This window comes from Cavia porcellus, unplaced genomic scaffold, assembly GCF_034190915.1.
Source record: "Cavia porcellus strain 051 isolate PalLab524CR breed Dunkin Hartley unplaced genomic scaffold, mCavPor4.1 scaffold_9, whole genome shotgun sequence".
Classification (NCBI taxonomy): domain Eukaryota; kingdom Metazoa; phylum Chordata; class Mammalia; order Rodentia; family Caviidae; genus Cavia; species Cavia porcellus.
Window position 1 is genome coordinate 68,505,949 of NW_026947492.1, and position 21,449 is coordinate 68,527,397.

At 41.7% G+C, this 21,449-nt stretch overlaps 1 protein-coding gene across 2 annotated transcripts; it reads left to right on the plus strand.

Moving 5' to 3' along the window:
* The first annotated feature begins 40 nt into the window (after positions 1-40).
* Positions 41-20,944, plus strand: LOC100716342 (tripartite motif-containing protein 6). 2 transcript variants are annotated; one of them, XM_023563098.2, is made up of 8 exons: positions 41-379; positions 12,152-12,640; positions 13,083-13,178; positions 13,810-14,040; positions 16,930-16,952; positions 18,121-18,221; positions 18,606-18,632; positions 18,864-20,944. In XM_023563098.2, the coding sequence occupies exons 2-8, from the start codon at positions 12,218-12,220 to the stop codon at positions 19,427-19,429; spliced, it is 1,467 nt and encodes a 488-aa protein (XP_023418866.2). In that variant the 5' UTR covers positions 41-379; positions 12,152-12,217; the 3' UTR covers positions 19,430-20,944. The 2 variants fall into 2 exon arrangements, with proteins under 2 accessions (XP_023418866.2, XP_063112688.1); XM_063256618.1 differs by lacking the exon at positions 41-379 and adding an exon at positions 4,903-4,961.
* Positions 20,945-21,449: the final 505 nt, after the last annotated feature.

Below are 21,449 nucleotides of genomic sequence, written 5' to 3' on the forward strand. Positions count from 1 at the left end.
TTTCTTTCCCTGCGAGAGTGACCTATGTGCTATGAAGGTGAGTGGTGCATGGTGACTACCTGCGCCTTCTCCAGCGGGTTTTGGTTCCGCCACCATTATTTCTGACTACCCTACGGTTAAACTCAATACCTCAACAGTTGGCTGGTTTGGGGCAGAAAAGTGTATCGAATTGTGCCAATTGAAAGTGTGACTCAAGCCTGGAGACATGACCTAGAAAAGCTGCTCTTGGGCCATGAAGTGGCTGTCAGAAGGCTGGTGTCCAGCAGGACCCGAAACGGGAAGCCAAATTCAATGGGAAAAGCAGCATAGAAACCTGGATTAAAATTCACCATCGGGTGCTTTAGTGACCCCACTTACACTTCTCTTTCTGCTCCAGGAGGTAAGATCAATTTCTTTTTTTTTAATTAAAAATTTTTAAGATATATTATAAAATTCACTTTTTTTTTTTAAGTGCTGTATTCTTTTTTTTTTTTTTTGTTTGTTTGTTTGTTTGAATCTGGAATCAAACTCAGGACACTGCACTTGCCAGGATGGAGGGTGCTGTGCCACTGAGCTATATTCCTGACCCTACTTTCCATTTTTATAAGCTTGCCTGTTCTGGATATTTCATATAAATTATATTTCATATAATAATGATCTTTTGTGTGTGAGTTCCTTCGTTAACCTAATGTTTCTAAAGTTCATCCTAAAGTTCATCCATTTTGTCATCATTCCATTCCATCTTTGTTTTCTCTTTCTTTTTGAGACAAGGACTCACTGTGTGGTTCAGGCTGGCTTTGGGCTCACTTGTAGCCTAGACTGATCTTGAACTTGCAACGTTCCTCCTGCCTCAGCCTCCCAAGTGCTGGGATTACAAGAGTGTGCCACCACACCTGGACCACTCCATTCCATCTTATGGCTGGCTTACATGCGACTCTTTTACCACAGTTCCTTTGTCCATTGGTTAGTTGGTAAATATTTGGATTGTTTCTGTTAGGCTAACAGACATTAGCAGTCCTGAGGGACAAAGAAATGTCCATAACAGCATGTGTTGCTAGCTATAAGAGTCAAAGTCTTTATAGTCATTTAATTCTCAGACTCAAAGACCCAGGCCTCTATTTCTAGAACAAGGCATGCAGCATTTCTGGTTGCTATAGCCTAGGGTCCAATGATACCCAAAAAGGAAATGTTCCTTAAAGACCTTCCCATCATGGTCTGGGATCTGATTTTGATTAGAACTTTTTCTTCCTTTCCTAAGTTTCTGATATGATTAAGCCTTCCGGGGGAGCACTACCCATCAGAAAAAGACAAGACATTTTTGAGATATTGATTCTCCAAAGTAACCTCTAAGAAAAGTGTCAAAAAGCATCGTGACCTAAATCCATGAATTCCAGGAGTAATTGTTAAAAATATCCAAAGTTGCACTCAGGCAGATGCTTTTTTTAACGGGTATACCTGCCTTCTCACTTGAAGCTATAACTCTGTATTTACTTTACAACAAATTAACTCTATCATTCATGTTAGCCTCAAACTAGAAGCAATCTAACTGCCTCAGCATCCTGAGTTCTAGGATTCTAGATGTACACACCGTGCCCTGCTCATGAATTCTTTCATTAAGAGCATGAGATTGAGAAGCAACAACTTGTTACAGCATCAGGCTTCCCAGTGACAGTTCCCCTTTTTTGAGTTGTTCATAGCATAGTGTTTCTGTGAACATTAATGTAAAATTATTTTCATGGAATCATATTTTAATTTACCTTGGATATATACATGGGAATGGAATTACTGAGTCAAATGGTAACTGTGTGCACTTGTGAGGAACTGCCAATGACTACATCATTTTACATTTCTGTCAACAATTATGAAGATCCCAACTCCTCTAAAACCTCACCAAAATTTGTTATTATCTGTCTTTTCAATTATGTCCTTCTTAGTGGGTATGAAGTGGTATCTCCTTGTAGTTTTGACTTAGATTTTTCTAAGAGCTAATGATGGTAAACTCAGTTCCTTTTCTGCTCCCAGTTAACTCTCGCACAACCCTAGGGTTAATAATACAAATTCAATGTGAGATTGCATTAATGAATAAAATATGTTAAATCCAGTTCATTCATCTAGAATGGTAAATGCTTTATTTTTCCTAGATCTCATAATTTAGCCTTTACTTCTTACATACTAAGTTTTACATTCTCAGATTCCAGGGTAGCATGGAATCCTGGCCTCCCTCTCCTAGTAGGAAATAGAGATTAGATAATCATTTAAAATGTTTTCATTGTGTTGTGTTACTGTAGCGGCTAATTTTATGGATCATTTTACCACAGCACCAAGATAGGTATGTGGTCAAACATTGTTTTAGCTATGTCTGTGAAGATGTTTTCAGATGAAATTAAAATTTAAATTAAATAGGTGCACTTTGAATGAAATAGACTGCCCCCCCCCCCGTAAGGTGGGTCGACTTTATGCTGAGGTCTGAGTGGAACAAGAGATTGAGCTCCCACCTTGGAGAGATAGAGCTGCTAGCAAATAGCCTTTGGACTTTTAGCTGCTGCTCTTTCAGGGTCTCTAGCCTGCCAGCCCACGATGCAGATTTTATACTTGCTGGCATCTGTAATCACAGGACCATCACTTCAAATAAATCTCTTGCTATATGTGTAAGTAATATTTTGATTCTTTTAGGAATTTTAACTACGTTGGAATACAATGTAGGAATACAACTACATTTTGAAAGAAACTACTCATAATTACCTAGCTTTCTTGTACATTCATGCTGTTCATGTCATTGAACATTTATTTGTCACACCAGTTCCCTTGGTTAATTTTTAGGTTTTTTTTTTTTTTCTTTGATTGTTTGGTACCGGGGATTGAACTCACGACCATAGGCTTACAAGGTGGGCACTTATGCCACTGAGCTAAATCCCTGGCCCTCCCTTGGTTAATTTTTACAAGTGTGTCATGATTCTGTAGGGACATATCCCCTAGGGAACATGATCAAAATCCATAAATTTGAGATAAGTGCTCTGTGCTGTCAATGTATCTTTTACCTTCAATCTTAGCAGAGTACATTATAATTATTTGTTCATTTGTCCTTTTAACCGTTGAACTTCTGTGTCAATAAGTAAATCTTATCTCCCTATCCGGCTTTTTGGTTTGTTTTTGCACATTCAGAGCAAGGGACCTCCCTAGCTATTTGCTACATAGCCCATAAGTACCTCATTACAGTATTCTGTGTTTTCAAGGTTTAACACCTCAGACTGATCTGGAGCTTTAGCTGCATTGCCGTGATGAATATACTAAGAAGTTCTTTTATTTCTAAATTTTTGCCTCTTGAATTTTTTCCAGATTTTCTTTACTGTAATCTGAATTTGTTTTTCACAATGCAAATCTGAAATTATTGCTCCTTTAAAAACTTTCAATGTCATAACATTCTGAAATTCAAGGCAAAAATTTGTTATGACTCGTTTGGGATTACCTAATCTGTCCTGCATCTGGTTTGTCTCCCACCAGCCTCTCCTGTTACTTCTTTAGCACACAGCATAGAATTTGCCCTCTCATCATAGTGATGCATACTGTTCCTGCTCTCCTTCACCTACCAAAGTTCTCTTCATATTAGTTTTTTCTTTTATTGAAATACAGATTCAATAAATAATTGAAGCTCTTGTACATGTTTTTTAAAAATTTGCTTTGTGCTATGTTTTGAATGTTTGTGTCATAATCCTAATCCCTAAAGTGTTGCATCAAGAGGAGGCCTTGGGGAGATTTTTAGGTCATGAGGGCATAATTTGCCTAAAAGAAATTAATGAGTTCATAAAGAGGCTCAGAGAGCCTGTTTGTATCGTTCACTGTGTGCAGAAGGAATTAGACAGCAACTTCTGGGGAACAGGCCCTCAACCGGACCCCCAGTTTATCAGCACCTTGATCTTGGACTTCCCCACCTTGAGAAGAGCAAAAAATAAATCTCTGCTGTTTATAAGATGCTCAGTTGAGGTTACTTTGGCATAGCAGTCTGAATGGACTAAGATATACTCACAGAGCACATCTTGTAGGCCATCTTAGCCTAGGAACAGACATACTTATTAGAATACTGACTCATAAAACATGATGATAGGAAAATAAATAAAATTTTAAAAATGACACGTCTGTGCTGCTTTTGAGAGTCCAGGTACTTTCTCTTTGCTGAACTGCTCAGAACAATCCCGTGATACTTTGCCCAGTTCTCCCTGTGTTGTCCGGCCTCTTCCCTGACTTCTGTCTAGACTGCCAGGCCCCTCTCCCCCTGCGTGCCCCCAGCCACCTTCTAAGAACAGGAAACACTCATCTGGTCAGAGTCCCTGGGCAGGATGTTTAGTATTACTTTTCTTTTCACCATTGCTAGACCACTGAAACCTGTAGTTGCAGTTCCTAAACTCTACAAGCTTTTCATGTACATGTGAATATGGATTTAGAAATCAATTCATGCTCTCTCATAGGTTAAAATTATAGACACACGAGTACACATACATGGAATTTTAAATTGATACATTTTAATGATCGTGCAAAACATGCTATTGTGCCAAATGATTTATCTTTTACTCATTCTTGTAACTACAGATATTTTAGACATTTTAATAAATTACCAAGCAGGATAGGTGTTGGCAGTATTAGCGAACTGTGATAGGTTGGAAAAGCTAAAGAAAACCTATGAGGACCCGCAAGTGTGAATCCCCAGGCCTAAGAGTGTTCTGGGGCCTTGGAATTTGCGGTTTATAAAGAAAGAGGAATAACTCTGCATTGCGGCCTCCAAAAAGCAGCGGGATGGGCTGGCTGCCTGGTGGCCCCTCGGCCACGCCCTAGACGTCCCAGGGTCTCTAGGGATGGACCCTCAGCCCTGCTGAGCGCCTCCTCCCCCCGCCCACGTCCCTGCCCCAGCCCCGCCTCTTTCCCCTGGGTTTTCCAGCTTTGGCCACCAGGCTGCAAAATCTCCGCTCTGATCCAGGCCGCAGTTCCAGGTTAGTGAGCAGGTCCACTTCTGGCTAGCCAGTGCTGTGCCCATTGGGACAAAGAGTTTAACACTTTCCCTCCCCAGGCTGGGTCAGGGTTCGGGGTGGAGAAAGAGTGCCTGAGTGCAAGTTTTGAGTTGATTCAAGTCTGAGCGAAGAACAGAAACACCTTCGCAGGTAGGACAAGGCAGGCAAGGGGCAGTGAGGATCGAACCCCGGTTCTGGATGTTGAAACTTGTAGGGATGGCAGCTCTGAAGTGTTGCTTTAGGGAAAGGCTGCAAAATCCGGCCCAGCGAGGCCTGGGAGGTCAGGTATCCCCTCCCCCAGCCCTGCTGCTCCAGGAAATGAGCACCATTCACCCTCCACCCCGGGAGGCCGGACTTCTCCCAGAGGAAGGTGGGAGCTGGTCACTGCCGGCTCTACCCTGCAGTTGCCCTGGGTGTTTGTAAAGGCCAGAGGCCAGCGGAGGAGCAACTCCTAGGTTTTTCCAAGGCAGGTGAGCCAGGCGTGGTTAAGGCAAGGCCCTGTGTTTCTCAGAACTAACGTGAAAGCTCTGGGATTGCTCTAAAAAACTTCGATCACCAGATACTGTCACATCTGGAGCATCCCTGGGGATGTCCGCTGTTCTGTGGCTGCCATTTCTCTGTCAGAACTCATGATGTAGATGAAATTTTTTGTCTTTCTCACTGTGAATGAGTTCACTGAGGTTGGGGGCATTTTATTTAATCAATCAATGGGAACAAATAGGTGATTAAAATTATAGGTGCTACAGCCAAGCATTCTGGCTTGTACACTTCAAACCCTGGCTGTGTGCCCTGGCCCTGTTAGTTGACCTCTCTGAGCTTTAGTTACTTTCGTCTGTAAAATGCGTAGAGTGATGTGTGTAATTTAAGAGTCTTGCCGAATATTAACCTGGCAAAAGTTTGAATACATAGGAGAATGGCTGATATAGTAAACAATTCAAATTAGATAATTAGTATTGAAAAACTGTTGGTCTAGCTTAAAAAATACACAATCAACACAATTTTTGAAATGATACATAAGGAAACGAAATATGCTAAGATACATATGTTAAAGAATATGAACTCTTAATTGTTGCATCTAAACAAGTTAAAATATGCTTAAAGAATTACAAGACACACAATTACAGAACAGTTTTATACTGTAGCTTTTCAAAAACTCAGTGGTTTATCTTGACACTGATTCCAAAAAAGAAAACCTGTCCAGAGCAATATTTTAAGAATTTGCAAAGCTTTTATTATGTAACTTTTTGAAAAGCATGGGAAGTAATTTTTGAAATTAAAAACATTTGAAATTGATCATGTTCTAATTTGAACACTTAATGGTGCTGTTAGAGCAGTTCTAGATGATAGGCAAAGGTGGAAAGTACCTCTGCATAAACATCAAAAATATTGCTGCCGCAGTACTGGAAGCCCAGGTCTCTTATAAATGTAGTTAGAACCTGGCTCGCCTCACTCAGGGCTTCCACCTGGGACGCAGCACAGCCCTGCTCACTCCCACCTGTCTTCAGTCTTCAGCCTCTCACCACGGTGCATCCACTCAGCTACTGAATTTTGCTCTGAAATCCACTCTAACAAGGATGTGTGCTTCCATGCTAATAGATGTTTCACATCTTACTAGCGCCCCATTCTTTAGCTCTCCTCCCCCTTCTTAGTGTTTTTTGGCCCCTAAATTGTATCAACTTGGAAGGAAAGCTCCTTTCTGTAATGCAATGCCTGTGAACCTTTAATCTGCATAACAATTATATTGGAGGTCATTTTTTAAAGTACTGGGAAAAAAAAAAAAAACGTTAGATGCAGAGCTGCAGGTTTGCAGACCACAGGTACCTTTTTCAGGGCTCTGCTTCCTGTCCCAGTTATCCAAGCATTTGGCCACTTGCATCTTGTAATTTGATCCTGGGGGGGGGCCCTTGGACCCCAGTGTTGTAGGTCTGCACCCCTCACCGCGCCAGGACTCCCTTTTCTCAATCCATCCACGCTCCTTCCAAGGAGACTGGCAGCTTCCCTGATCTCTGGGTTGTGCCTTCCTGTAGCAGGAATTCAAGGGCTCACGGGGTGTGGACTAGGGCACTTACACCTGTGCCGGCTCTGCTCCCCTCCTTCTCAACTGCTTCCTTCCCTCAGCCTTGGCTGTTCCCTTTGACAAGAGACGTCCACTCGTACATCATCTTTTCCACTCAGGAATCTGAGTCAGCGTATTATTAGATGGGAAGCCGGGTGGGCTGGGATGTGGTTCAGTGCTGGAGTGCTCAACCAATATGAATGGGATTCTGGGTGCCCCACCACTGGGGAAAAAAGAACAAGCAAAGAACATGAACATCTAATGAAATTGAAAGACTCATGTAGTCAATTTTAAATTTTCTAATAGCTATGTCAGAAAGTACGAGTGAAATTAATTTTAATATATTTTATTGAACCCAGTGCATTTGAAGTGTTACTATACAAAAATCATTATAAAATGTTAATGAGCCACCTTGGGTTATTTGTTCTTAATACGTCCTCAAAATCTGATCTGTATTCATACTTTAATGCTCATTTCCGATTAACCACTCTTCAAATGCTGGGTAACCACATAGAGCTATTATATTTGACAACATGGTTCTGATTCATGTTTATAGGGTCAGAAGCCAAGCTTTCCCTTTTTCTCCATTTTTTCTCTACCTTCTTTCCCTCTCTTTTTTTCCATTTTTTCTTCTTCTTGTCAGCTATATTGAGCTATAATTGTATCTGTTTAGTTACAAATTGAAGTGTACAATTCTATTTTGGCATATCTGCAGTCAGGAAACCTCTCCCTGCCTTGCTTAACCTTGAAATTGGGCGTGCTCTCCTGGTACCAGTATCTACATATTCTGCCCATTCATCTGGGCCTATGAGAGGTAGGGGGAGCCATGTGTGCCCTAGACCTGAGGAAGTTTGAAGAAGCCATTCGTAGGGGCTGGGGATTTAACTCAGCGGCATAAGTGCCTGCCTTACAAGCAAGCAGTCGTGAGTTCGATCCCTGGTACCGGTAAAAACGAAAAAGACAAAAAAAAAAAAAAAAAAGCCATTTGTCTCTAAAGGTTTGTAGTTTTAAAGTTCTAATTTGCACTGCTGGTTACTGTGTGACAACCAGCAGTCATGATATATAAAGAACATTTCCTTTATCCTCAGTTTCTTTACACCATTTTGCAATTCACCTCTTCTCACACCCTGGGGCCTTGGATAGCTTCAAATGTTGCACCTTTGCCTTTTCTGGGATTTTGTATAAATGGAATCACACAGTTCTTTTGTCTTGGTATTTGGTACCTCACCTTGCATAATGCTTTTGAGATTCACCCTGTTGTATGTATCAGAAGTGTCACTGAATTGATTATATTACACTTCTAAAGTTGCCTTGCTACATTTCCTACGGGACAGAAATAAAACCAACTTTATGATAGTGTAGAGTATTCTGAGTCATTTGTTTCAGACTGCTCCCTGATTCTGACTCACAAATATATCCAGTTAAGATTTGTAAAAACATGATAGAATCAAAATATGTAGCAAATCTTTAAATTTTTAAAATTTATTTATAGAAAAAGACACATTGCCATTAATGTCCTTCAAAATACTCCCCTCACTTCAAGTACACCTATCTCATCATACCATCACTTTTCTGGTGGGGGTGGGAGTGAGAATCGAACTCGGGACCTCAGGACCTCATCCTTGCCAGGCAGGCACTGTACCGCTGAACTAATCACTTAGTTGATCACTTAGTTGGCCTGATCACTTTCTAAAAAGATTCTCAAAGTCTCTTTCCATATCTTTACACAAGATGTGATCAAACATACAGTACAGTGAGTGCTGCTTCTAATTTCTGTCCAGCTGGAAGACAGGCTTGTAAAAACATGTGTCTTCATCCACCTGATTCAGCAGCTCTGGCACTGGGGAACTTCTGGCTCTTCCCCACAGTCAAACTGTCCGTGTATGGTAAATGTTTTGAATCAGTGCAGGACATGGACACAGCCCCAACAGTCCAACTAAAGACTCTCATGAAAGAGAATTCCCAGAACTGTTCAGGAAATGACAAGAAAAGTAGAAGTGTGTTCTCAGTGAGGGGAACTATTTTGAGGAACATTAATGGCAGTGTGTGTTTTACTGTAATAATTTTTTAACATTTAAACATTCATTTTTCCATTGCACTTTATAATTTGTCTTTTTTTCATAATTTATCTTTTAACAGGGTTGTGATGATATACCACAATTTGTCCCTTTACCAGTTAATATTTCTTTCTTTCTTTTTTGTTTTGTTTTTGTTTTTTCTGTCTTTTTGAGACAGGGTCTCACTATGCAGTTCAGGCTGGCCTTGAACTAACTTTGTAGGCCAGCCTGGTCTTGATCTTCCAATAATCCTCCTGCCTCAGTCTCCCAAATACTGGGATTGCAGGCATGAGACACCATGCCCAGCTCATTAGTGTTTCTATGGACAGATTCTTTCTGAGCCATTCTGATGAGGGAGATATTCTTCCTCAAGAGAACTCTGTATTCTGGGTAAAATTTTGCCCGAACTAAAAGTAAGGATATGTGTGCATTGAGGAAGGTGAGGTATACCTTCCATTAAAATTGTATACATAGGGCTGAGGATTTAGGTCACCAGCATAAGCACATCTGGCAAGTGTGAGGTCATGAGTTCAATCCCTAATACCAAAAAAAGTATAATACCACTATAATTTTTTTAATACTATAATTTCATAAATTGGCACATGGGGGTCCATAGTCCAATGCCAACATCAAGCCCAGCTATAATATCAGCAGTAAGTTATAATTTGAAATTCAAATAATATTTTTTATTTCTTGTGGTAAGTGCAGTTTTAGGCTTCTGTGTACATAGGAAAGAGAAGAAGAGATTGGGCCTCTGTAATCCTAATTTAGCAAAAACAATAGACACTCATAATGCATGTGCTAAGTGAGATAACGTGTTTTTGACCAGAGATAATAACAAACTAACAATTCCTGGAGGTGTGGTTAATTTTGTTAGTACCTCAGATGAAAGGTAACACTAGTTAGTAATACTAAGTATGCATTCAGTTCTTTAACTTGTCCACAATTAAATTTTGTACCCTTTATGGAGAAGAGGCAGATAAAGGAGCAGGCAGAGCCCCAGCTCTGTAGCTTGGACATCTACACTCAAACACCCACTTACTGACATGGGCTAGCCTCTTTGCCTCCAATTAGACAACCATAAAATGGGGTTTAAGGGATATTCATAGCAGTTAGAGAGGTATTACTGCATTGCTCTTACTAAGCAGAGCAGAGTGGGTTCCTGGTCCAGGACTTGCAGGAACCCCACCGGACACTAGATGGCAGTACTCAGGCCCTCACCTTGGCACACCAGTTCCTGCAGAGTTCCTCCTAGTAGCCCTGCTCAGCTGTTGTTTTACAACTTTCTCTTTCTTCGCACATTCTTAGGCCTTTTCATGTGATAGGAGTGTTGTTACTGGCAGGGGGTTATGTTTCCTTACGTCTACCAGGCCCATAGGTTGGGAATTGGTATAGTTTATAGGTCTTCAGCCTACATTCAGTCATTTTGTGTCAGTGTGCACATGCATTTCTTGGGGACTGGTCAAAGACAAATTAAGGAATTCCACCTGCTACAGGATATCCTGTGACCTGTCCTGTGTCATTGCACCATTCATGGGCAGTGTGCTCTGCTGCTGCTTTTTTTTTTTTGTAACCCATACCCAACTCCAGCTAAGCAAAAAAATGTTTTCCAGTGAGAATGATTCAGTGCTGGAAACATATTTTCATAAGGATTCAAAAATATATGCTCACAGGTGATTTCAAACAAAGGTAATATTAAAGTCACTCATTGTCTCTATCTCCTTATTGAAGGCCCAAGAATGCATACATTTATGTATTGTTGTCTTATAAGGGATTGAAAAAACGCATTTTCGACACCACTCTGGGATACTGAGATAGGAGAATACAGGTTTGAGTCCCAGTGGAGGCAACTTGGCGAGACTCTGTTTCAGCAACAACAAAAAAATGGATTATAGTGCATTGCAAAAGTCCTAGGTTCAATCCCAGGTACTGCCTTCCACCACCAAAAAAAGCATGATTTTTGTTGTTGTTGTTGTTGTTGTTGTACTGGGGATTGAGCTTACAACCTCACATTTGCCAGAAAGGCATTTGTGCCACTGAGCTAAATCCCCACCCCTAAAAGTTTAACTAGTTGTAGAAATGTTTAAACCAGGTGTGTGGTATACATCTGTAATCCCAACACTCGGAAGGTTGAAGTAGAAGATCATTAAGAGTTTGAGACCATCTTGGGCTACAAAGTGAGTTCAAGGCCATCCTGAACTGCCTAGTGAGACTCTGTCTCAAAAAGATAAAAAGAAGAAGTGTTAGAATATTATCTGTCCTAGTCTTTGTACTTTCCTGAGGTACACAAGAAGGATGACAAGGCTGTATGGAACAGAAGCAGACGGGTCTTCATAATCAATATTTGCCTTTGGAGATGGATCCAGAGGATGATACAAAGAGGTTAAAAACAGGAAAGGTTTACTCAAAATCATGTGTGGAGTGAGGATGAATTTCCATCTTTTCATTCATCCAAAGTAGAGGGCCTGTGCATTGATCACTGTAGTAGCTGCTGTAAATACACCATGAATTTTTTTTAAAAAGTGTCTGATCTCACAGGGTTAGGAGATTGAGACAGTTGTATCAGGCAGTAATAAGAAAAAACATCAGGTAGATACAGAGAGTGATTGTGCCGTGGCCACAGTTTAGTCCCCGCAGAGCAGACCCTTCTGATAAGGGACATGCGAGAAGTGATTCATGCAACACCAAGATAAAGCATTGCCCCTGCAGCAGGAACGGTAAATGCAGAAATCAGGCAGCGGTGTGTTTTGGTAATGCATTTTAGTGAGGTAGGTAGAGGTCCAGCAGATGAGGGGTCACACAAGGCCTCCCTGTCCAGAGTCTTTTGTTTGTCCCTCCACCCTATAAGGGCAAATGAAAATCGTAATCACTGGCTTAATAATGTTTGAATTTAATGTCTCATGAGTTGCAGTAATGAAAGTGTGAGAAATTAGAATGAGAAGCTCTTGTTATCTCAAGTGTCTAACCTTGTTATCTCAAGTATTTTCCTAGCACAGAATAGGAGCATCCCTTTAGTCTCTTTCTTGTCCCAATCCGTTTTCATTTGTTCTCTTACCCAGGTTTCCAGAAGCAGAACCATCTTCAAAGTCAGGGCTGAGTAGGCCAGAGCAAGGAGAGCAGCTACAATGACTTCAAGAGTTTTGGTGGACATCCGAGAGGAGGTGACCTGTCCCATCTGCCTGGAGCTGCTGACAGAACCATTGAGCATAGACTGTGGCCACAGCTTCTGCCAAGCCTGCATCGCAGAGAACACTGAGAAATCAGTGATTGGCCAAGAAGAGGAGAGCAGCTGTCCTGTGTGCCAGACCAGCTACCAACCCCAGCACCTCCGGCCTAATCGGCACTTGGCCAACATAGCAGAGCGGCTCCGAGAGGTAGTGTTGGGACCAGAAAGACAGACAACGGTCATTCTTTGTGCACAGCATGGAGAGAAACTCCAGCTTTTCTGTAAAGAAGATGGGACGCTAATTTGCTGGCTTTGTGAGCGTTCTCAGGAGCACCGCGGTCACCACACATTCCTCATGGAGGAGGTAGCCCAGGAGTACCAGGTGGGAGTCCAGGACAGAGGGAAGAATGGGGTCTGTCAGTGGCAGGGATCTTTAACTTTGCATTGTGCTCTCATCTGATTTCTTTTTCTTCCTTTCATTTACCTGGAGTATGAACCAGAAAGTGCCCTCCTGGCCAAGAGTAGAGGTGTTATCCCTCTGTTATAAGCTTGGGATGAAAACGGGGTCTGGTGGATTGAGTATGGGATATATGTTGGCAGTAAAAGTACTTTGGAGTCAGGTTCTTGCCCCAGAAGAAAGAAAATCAACTTACTTCTGCCAGTTCGATTGCTTGTGTTTAAAAGATACTTTGGTCTTCACAGTTTTCCATCTCGGGGTAGGAGTAGCTTCTTCTGTGGTCAGCACAAACTCTTACTTTATTCCATGTTTAGCTAGTGAGATAGCTTAAAGCTTCACCCTGTTTGATCTAATGTTTTTCTAACAGGAAATGTTCCAAGAGTCGCTGAAAAAGTTGAGGAAGGAAGAGGAAGAAGCTGAGAGACTAAAAGCTGTTATCAGAGAAAAGAGGGCATCCTGGAAGGCAAGAAAGATTTTTTTTTTTTTTTTTTTTTTTTTTGGCAAGAAAGATTTCATTTTGGAGTGTCCTGGGAAAGGACCAGGGCATAGGACCAGAGAGCAAAGAAGCCTGGTCATATCTCTCTCCTGACATTGTAGCTGGAAAGACTTCATTACATAGCTTCCAACAAGGACAGACAAGACTAGGGCTTAGACAGCAAGTATATCACACGACAACTCAGATTTCTGATACAGTTACGTGGGAGATGAAGCAGAGACAGGGGTAGCCCCTCATTCGTAATTCTGGATCATAGGTTACTATTTCATTCTCTTCTTCTGAAAATGCTAAGTTAGACCAATAATTCCTCTGTCAATACTCAAAATTGATAGAGGATGCCGAGGGGAAGCCATGAGAAGTTAGAGAGGCTGGCTGAAATCTAGACCTCACTTAGAAATCACAGTTGTGTCTAAAAGAGTTAGATAAGGTATTCAGGGACTAAGGGAGGAAAAGAAAAGATGGAGTTGTGCACTCAGTTCCCTGCTTGCTCCCGAGGGAAAGCTGTGGTCAGCCTGAGTCACCTGCCTCCAGCAGCAGAGACCTTCAGCCTGACAACAGCCTCTTTTTTTTTTTTTTTTTTCTTTCCATGATGGTGAAGAATCAGATGGAGCCTGAGAGGCACAGGATCCAGAAAGAGTTTAATCAACTGCGAAACATCCTAGACAAAGAAGAACAACGGGAACTGAGGAAGCTGGAGGAGGAACAGAGGAAGGGGTTGAGCATTATCGAGAAAGCTGAGGGTGAGGTGATCCACCAGAGCCAGTCCCTGAGAGAGCTCATCTCAGATCTGGAGTTCCGATGCCACGGCTCCACAGTGGATCTGCTGCAGGTGAGACCTGGGACCATCCCCTGAATCTTAGGGTCAAGGAAAAACAAGCTTTCATTCCTTTCTGGGTCATAAAACTAGCATTTTCTGGTGAGGGCAGAAAGCAATTCCTTTGGCCCTGTCATGCCTTTTCTGTATTGAACTGTGCAGAGGTCATGGAGCAAACCATAAGATAATTCGGGAATCAAAGCCCCATTTTTCATCACATAGGACTGGTAGCCCAGAAGTTGATTTGATGTTGTGGAGAAGATCCACATCCAGTGATGTTCTACAGGAGGGTTCCTTAGTCTCAGCACTGTGGAGATCTTGTGCTAGATAAATGATGCAAGGGATTCCTGTACCTGGTGGGAGGATATTTAGAAACATCCCTGGTGTCTATCCATTTAATCTCAGAAGGACTATTCCAGTCAAGTGTGACCATCAAACCCCTCCTGACAGTGCCTTGTAGCTCATGGAAAGAATATCTATCCCCACCCCATCTGAGAATCACTTTTCATTGGGTATCTATTGCTATCCTAAGAGTTTGTCATGTGCTTTTTATTGACTTGAGTCACAGGAAGACATATCAAATGTAAATTCTTAAAGATTATGTCATTTTCAGCTCTTCTTTTGTTATACCTGTCTTCCCTAGGGCAGAATTATTTGACACCTTGCAGTTATAGGTATTTAAACACGTCTTGAGGGTCCTGGATTTAGCTCAGTGGCATAAATGCCTACCTGACAAGTACAAGGTCCAGAGTTGGATCCCTGGTACGAAAAAAAAATATCTTGAGGGGATGGGCTTTAAGTATCAAGTCTAGAGGGATATGAATGGGGAATTTGAGCTAAGTGGAATTTGAACAGGTATTTTTTATGTAACCTAAGGGTTTTTTTGTTTGTTTGTTTGTTTCTATTTTTGTGGTACGGACCAAACTCACAGCCTTGCACTTGCTAGGCAGGCACTTATACCACTGAGCTAAATCCCTGGCCCAGGTATTTCCTATGTGGAATGAAGTGTGTGATTGTGAACTCATAACATGATGCACCTTGCAGCATTATGGAGCCTTCAGGCTATTTCTTTTTTTCCTTTGTTGCTTTCTTCCTGCTCTTCTTGTGCTGGTGGTGTGATTTTATTTTTTTTTTTTTATTGTTTTTCTTTGCTTTGCTTATTTTGGAGTGCTAGCATTGGAAGCATACAGTTGTAACTTTTCACCTAATAGAGTTTTTCCTTATTTATTATCTGATTTTTTCTGGCTTATCCTCATTTTTGATATTAGGTTATTCTGTTATTTTCTCCTTCACTCCTTTGTTCTAGCTCCTCCACAGACTCCTCAAACTATAAATATTTTTCCTTAAATGCAAGGGAGTCATCTGTTTGTACTGCTAGTTCAAGTACCTCACACTCATTAAAATGACTGCGATAAGCATTTTTAAGTTTTATTTTATTAGGTCATGTTTGCCATAGCTAATAGTTACACTCATTGTGGGGAATTGTTATATATGCCTAACACATCTCAACTCTTTTTTTCCCCTTTCCCCTCTATCTTCTCACTTTTTTTGTGAGCATCAGATTCATTTATGTATTTTATAAGTCCTTATAAAGTTAATTGTCATACATTCAGATTAACAGAATACATTTTAAATTGTTATCTAACAGTTGATTCTCTACAGTTCTCCTATCCCAGATATCTTGCTTCTTTTTTTCCATAATTGTGTTACATGGTATAGAAAATGTGACAGCCAAGACAGAAGCTTCAAAGTGTGAGCACCGAAAAATCAAACCAAAGAGAAAGAGCCATAAATTGTCACAATGATTTGATCATGTAAGCTTCTCATCATGATTTAAGGTGGATACAGTTCTGCTACTTGGCATAAACTGATATTACCTGGCACCCCCACTGTTTTCTGTCTTAACATCAGTTCCAGTTATGTTCTGAGACACAGAGCCCAAAATAACCCCAACACGGAGAAAATTGTACTCCCTGTGGGATCAACCTGTTGACCTTGTTTCAGGCTCATGAAGAGGTACAGAGCAGAAGCTGAAAAGCCCCCCAGAAGGCAAGCAGGCAGTTTTACTGAAATGAGCCGGCAGTGGGGGCAATGAAGGTAGATAGTAGGTGGCTAAAAGAAGTTAAGAATTTGAAATGACCTGGCTTGATGAACAATGGGCTGGCATGTGAATATACAATAATTTTTATGCAGTATTTTGTCTAATTTTTTCTTTTTTCTTTTTTTGGTAACGGGTATCACACTCATGACCTTGTGCTTGCCAGGCAGGCGCTTAAGCTGCTGAGCTAAATCCCTGGTCCCTGTTTTGTCTAAATTTTGAAGAGGATTAAGAAGTGAACACTAAACTTTCTTTAAAATACCTTGAGTTTGGAATGCCTTTGCCTTGTTTGCAGAGGTGGGCGGGGGGGGGGTGTTAAATCTGAATCATCATGAGAAAGAGGCCTCAGGCAGAACAAGTTTGTAAATCTGAACATGTTTGAAATGACGAAATCCGTGAAAGCAGAAATCAGTAGTAAGGTGGAGGGTTAGAGGAGATGAAGTTAAGAGACAACTGTACCTTAAGCTTGTGTGCTTTAACGTCTTCAGCCACCAGAATAGACTGCAAACTTCTCAAAGACAGAGGCTGTTATCCTATTATTGTCCTGGCCCAGGCACAATGTGTGACAAATAACAAATGGTAAGAATATGTAACATTACACACAATCATAAAAAATAAAGGAACTCTAAATTGAGTCATCTCTCAGTGTGCTCCCATGGATTTTCAGGGATATCCTGCCTGGTGTTCTAAGCTTTCCTTTGTGACCTCCACATTTGGATTATTTACTCTTGGTATGTCCCATATCATGGGGTGGTAGAAATGATCTGATGAGATGACCTGATTTAATCTGTGTTTTTCCTCCTTAGGATGTGAATGATCTCACACAAAGGTATGCATAAGAAAATATGAGGTAATGTTTTTCGATTGCCGGGAACTGTGATTAGCCTGTAGTTACATGGCAAAGGAAAAAAACCATAGGGCAGACTGGTGTCTCAGTGTTCATCACAAGAGAATGAGGGGATCGTATAATAAAGGAAATGCACTAGCTTCCACGCTAGAATTGGGATGATGGGTCACCGGGAGTAAATGATTGTGGTGTCAGTGACCCACATAGTACCCTGTCACATGACCTTATTTCTACTATCCACCTGTTTTCAGCTCTGGTTCTCACACTTACAGCTGCCCCAGTATACAGGGAGTTGTACATTTGCCTGTGTTTTTTATCTGAAGGAAACTCCCACCTGCTTTGTTTCCCAAGGTCTGAAAATTTGCTCTTGGGAAAATCTGCCTTGAATTTCTAATTCTTCACCAACACTGGATTAGCCTGGGCATTGCTGCCTTGTTCTACAGAATTCCATTAAAAACATAGAGCAGAGACATGAGAAGAATGGTTTTGGCCCTGGAAGAGATCTCAACTATTGTCAATCACAAAGTCTAGAGTCTCATCCAATAAGATGACATCTAAAGCTCCACCCACCTAGCACCCTCAGGCTTTTCACAGAAATCTGTTGTTAAACTTAAGTTTGTACGGAGTGTATGTCCTTTCTCTAGCTGCAGTTCTTCTTCCTGGGCTCCTTGCAGGTAGGGTCCAACCCCAGAGACTTCAGAGGAGTATTTAATACTATCAGCCCCTGCACAGCTTCCTGCTCCTCTTCCTGTCAGCCCAGACATATGCATCCTTTTCTGCTGGACCCTCCTAGGTTTCACCAACATTTTAAGTATGTGCATCTTCTTTAGAGCTAGCAAAGGATTTTCCAGGCTGTTTTCTAATGTTTCCTACTATCTCTAGGATATAAAAAAAAAAAGAGAGAGAGAGACACGTTGTATTTTATAAAAACTAACACAGAAAATGGGGCTGTAACTTACTGAGTTTTACAAGTGGTGAGAAGCTAGTTTCTAGTCTGAGTCTTCAGATCCTATACCAGGGCTTTCTGCCAAGCAATGCTCACTTCCTTAAGGAGTACTGAAGTTTGCAGAGGGCCAGGGAAATGAATGAGGTGGGTGTTGGAGGAACCCAAAGTCAGCAGTACAGGGCTCAGAGGGTCTGTCTTCTTCAGGAGTGAGTTTTGGGCCCTGAGGAAGCCCCAAGTGCTCCCCACCAAGCTGAGAAGTGCCTTTCGAGCCCCAGATCTGAAAAAGATGCTGCAAGTGTTTCGAGGTGAGGAGATTTGGGCAGAGTTTAGATGTGAAATTTATATACTGGTAAGAAAGAAGTAAGATAGGGGCTGGGGATTTAGCTCAGCGGCATAAGCACCTGCCTTGCAAGCAGGCAGTCATGAGTTCGATTTCCAGTACCGATAAAAAGAAAAAATGAAATAAGTAAGATAGAGAGTAGAGTTGGTACCTAGGAATAGAGGTGGTGAGGGAGGTCACAGAGGGAGGGATATTTTGTGCTGAAGAAGTTGCAGTTGTCTCAAAGGAAGGGTGAGGTTACCAGATCATATTCTCAGAATTCCTTGCCATTTTCTTCAGTCTGGTAAGGAGAGGTACCAGTCCCAAATCACTGATTCTAGCCAATGATTTTTACTCTTGATCGTTACAGAGCTCACGGATGTCCAGAGCTACTGGGGTGAGTGGAAACCATGACCTCTTTGAGCTGATTTGTCTGATCCCTTTCACATGCTCTTCCCCAAAAGAACCCAAACATTCTCTCAGGTTTGAGATAGCACTGCCTCCCCTGCCCTATCCATCCCCCTAGGTCCTTTCCCCCAACCCCGGCTACCTCCTGTGTCCCTTTATCCCAGTGTGACAGGTCCCATGTGTCCAAAATTTTCTACTGATGTTGCATTTTTTCCTATAGTGGATGTGACCATGAATCCATACTCTGCTAATCTGAATCTCGTGCTGTCTAAAAACCGGAGACAGGTGAGATTTGTGGGTGCTAAGCTGGCGGGACCATCCTGCCTGGAGGAACATTATGACTGTAGCATACTGGGCTCTCAGCACTTCTCCTCAGGAAAATACTACTGGGAGGTGGATGTGACTAAGAAGACCGCCTGGATCCTGGGCGTGTGCAGCCATTCCGCAGGACCTCCGTTTTCTTGCAGCCGCTATGCCAACAATCAGAACACTTACTCCAGATACCAGCCACAGACCGGATACTGGGTGATCGGGTTACAGCACAAACGTGAATACCGAGCCTATGAGGACTCTTCCACCTCCCTGCTCCTCTCCATGTCTGTGCCGCCCCGCCGCATTGGGGTTTACTTGGACTATGAGGCTGGCACTGTCTCTTTTTATAATGTCACAAACCATGGCTTGCCCATCTATACTTTCTCTAAGTACTATTTCCCTACAGCTCTTTGTCCCTATTTCAATCCTTGTGACTGTGTGGTCCCGATGACCCTGAGGCGCCCAGGTCCCTGAACTTTCTCTGCCCACGCGCACTGCCGACTGATGCCCTCTACCTTGTGGCTCGTGAGCCAGTCTCCTTTCTCTTTTCTGTTTTCTGGGTTCTCACCCCTTTTGTTTGCAACTCACTGTTGTACCCAGGGAAAAGTGAGCTGCAGGAGTTTGGGCATTTCACCCTTAAGCATGATATTCATTGATGCAGGGGATGAAATGTAACAAATTACCTTCCATTAATTCGCTGAGTTTTGTGCTGAATGAAAAGTTGAATCCAACAAAATTCATTCCATAGTTGTTTTGTTTTGTTTTGTTTTTGGTACCGAGGATGGAACTCAGGACTGCGTGCTTGTAAGGCAGGCACCTATGCCGCTGAGCTAAATCCCCAGTCCCTATAGTTTTTGAGAGATAATCGTTTGTCATTTCTACTATAAGTATGCTGATTTGTTTTAATTGTTAAAATCTACCACAAAACCCTAACATAAATTTATTATATATATATATATATATATATATATATATATATATATATATCTTTATCAGGTTTTATAAAATGCAATAATGGACAGGAAATTGCTGTCTAAGTAAATGTAAGTTTGGCTGCTAAAACAAATCATAATTTTGATAGCTTTAAATTCAACTCAAAGAAACTGTAACTTCAGTTTTCACTGTAACCACTGCCACAACCTTCAGCCTTTATTGTAAATTTAAGAATATGTGTCAGGAATGATGGTACATACCTGCAATCTCCAGCATTCAGAGGCTGAGGCAGGAGGATTGCAGGTTCAAGAGAAATCCAGATTACCTGATAACTTCAAAGATGGCCAGAACTACATAGTGAAACCCTGCCTTTGAAAGACAGATAGACAGCAAAAACCGAAGGGTCGCTGAGTGTGGTGGTGCACTTCTGTAATCCCAGCACTTGGGAGGCTGAAGCAGGAGGATCATTGCACATTTAAGACCAGCTTGATCTACAAAGCTTGGAGCCCAAGGCCAGCCTGAACAGCATAGAGAGACCTTGTCTCAAAACTACAAAAAAAAAAAAAAAAAAAAAAAAAAAATTGAAGGGCAGCAATGAAAACGAAAATACCTTCCAAATGAGTTCATTTTTAAAAATGGAGGCGAAGAAGAAAATGATCCAGTGCGAATCTTTTTCTCTTGCAGGGAGAGGACAGTGCAAAGAGAAAGTCTAATACACATTTAGGGAGAGGACAATTTATTCCAGTGTTTCTTCATCCCATTTTCTTCATGCCCAATCCAAACAACTGTTGAATGAGCTGCTATGACTGGCCAGGCAGAGTCTGTATGTTTTCTGATCCAGCTATAAAAAAGTGAGGTAGATGTGAAGGTGGAAACAAATAGCACGGGGTGACAGCTGGTTTTCTGATGTAGCCAAGAGCCAGTGGTGGCTGTTGAGCACTGCAGTTGAGCTGTGTGTACACTGCATTTTGACAAGAAATGTGTAACATCTCACTAATAATTTGTATATTGCAGTATTTTGGATGTATTGTTAAATAAAATTTATTACTCATTTCACCTATTTCCTTTTACTCTGTAATGTGGATACATGAAAGTTTGAAATCACATACGTGGCTCACATTATACTTGACAATGGTCTTGAGCCTGTAATGAAATTTCCATATGTAAGACAGCCCCAGAATGACAGCTCATGGACAAGTACAGAAGGAACCCAAGTTCATTTTCCCAAGAGACCCTAACCCGACACCTGCACCAAGGCATTTTCATAAAAGGTAACAGCAGAGTGAAGTCCTCAGCACTCAGTAGTGCAGACTGAATATGAAGAGGCCATGGGGTCTGTCTCCTGCCTTTAGCCCTAGGTCGGGCACTTGAAGCTTCTTCAAGATTTAAAGAAATACTGATTCATCCTTCTGACTCACCATTGTTTCTGTGGTTAAGAAATGCGGGTTATAGTAAAAGCTTGTGTCCTGGCAGAGAGTGATTGGGAAGGTAAAGTCTGTGGGAGCCCAGCAGCCAGATCTGTACTCCTCATCCTGACCTTTGCGTGAACTGGAATACAGGA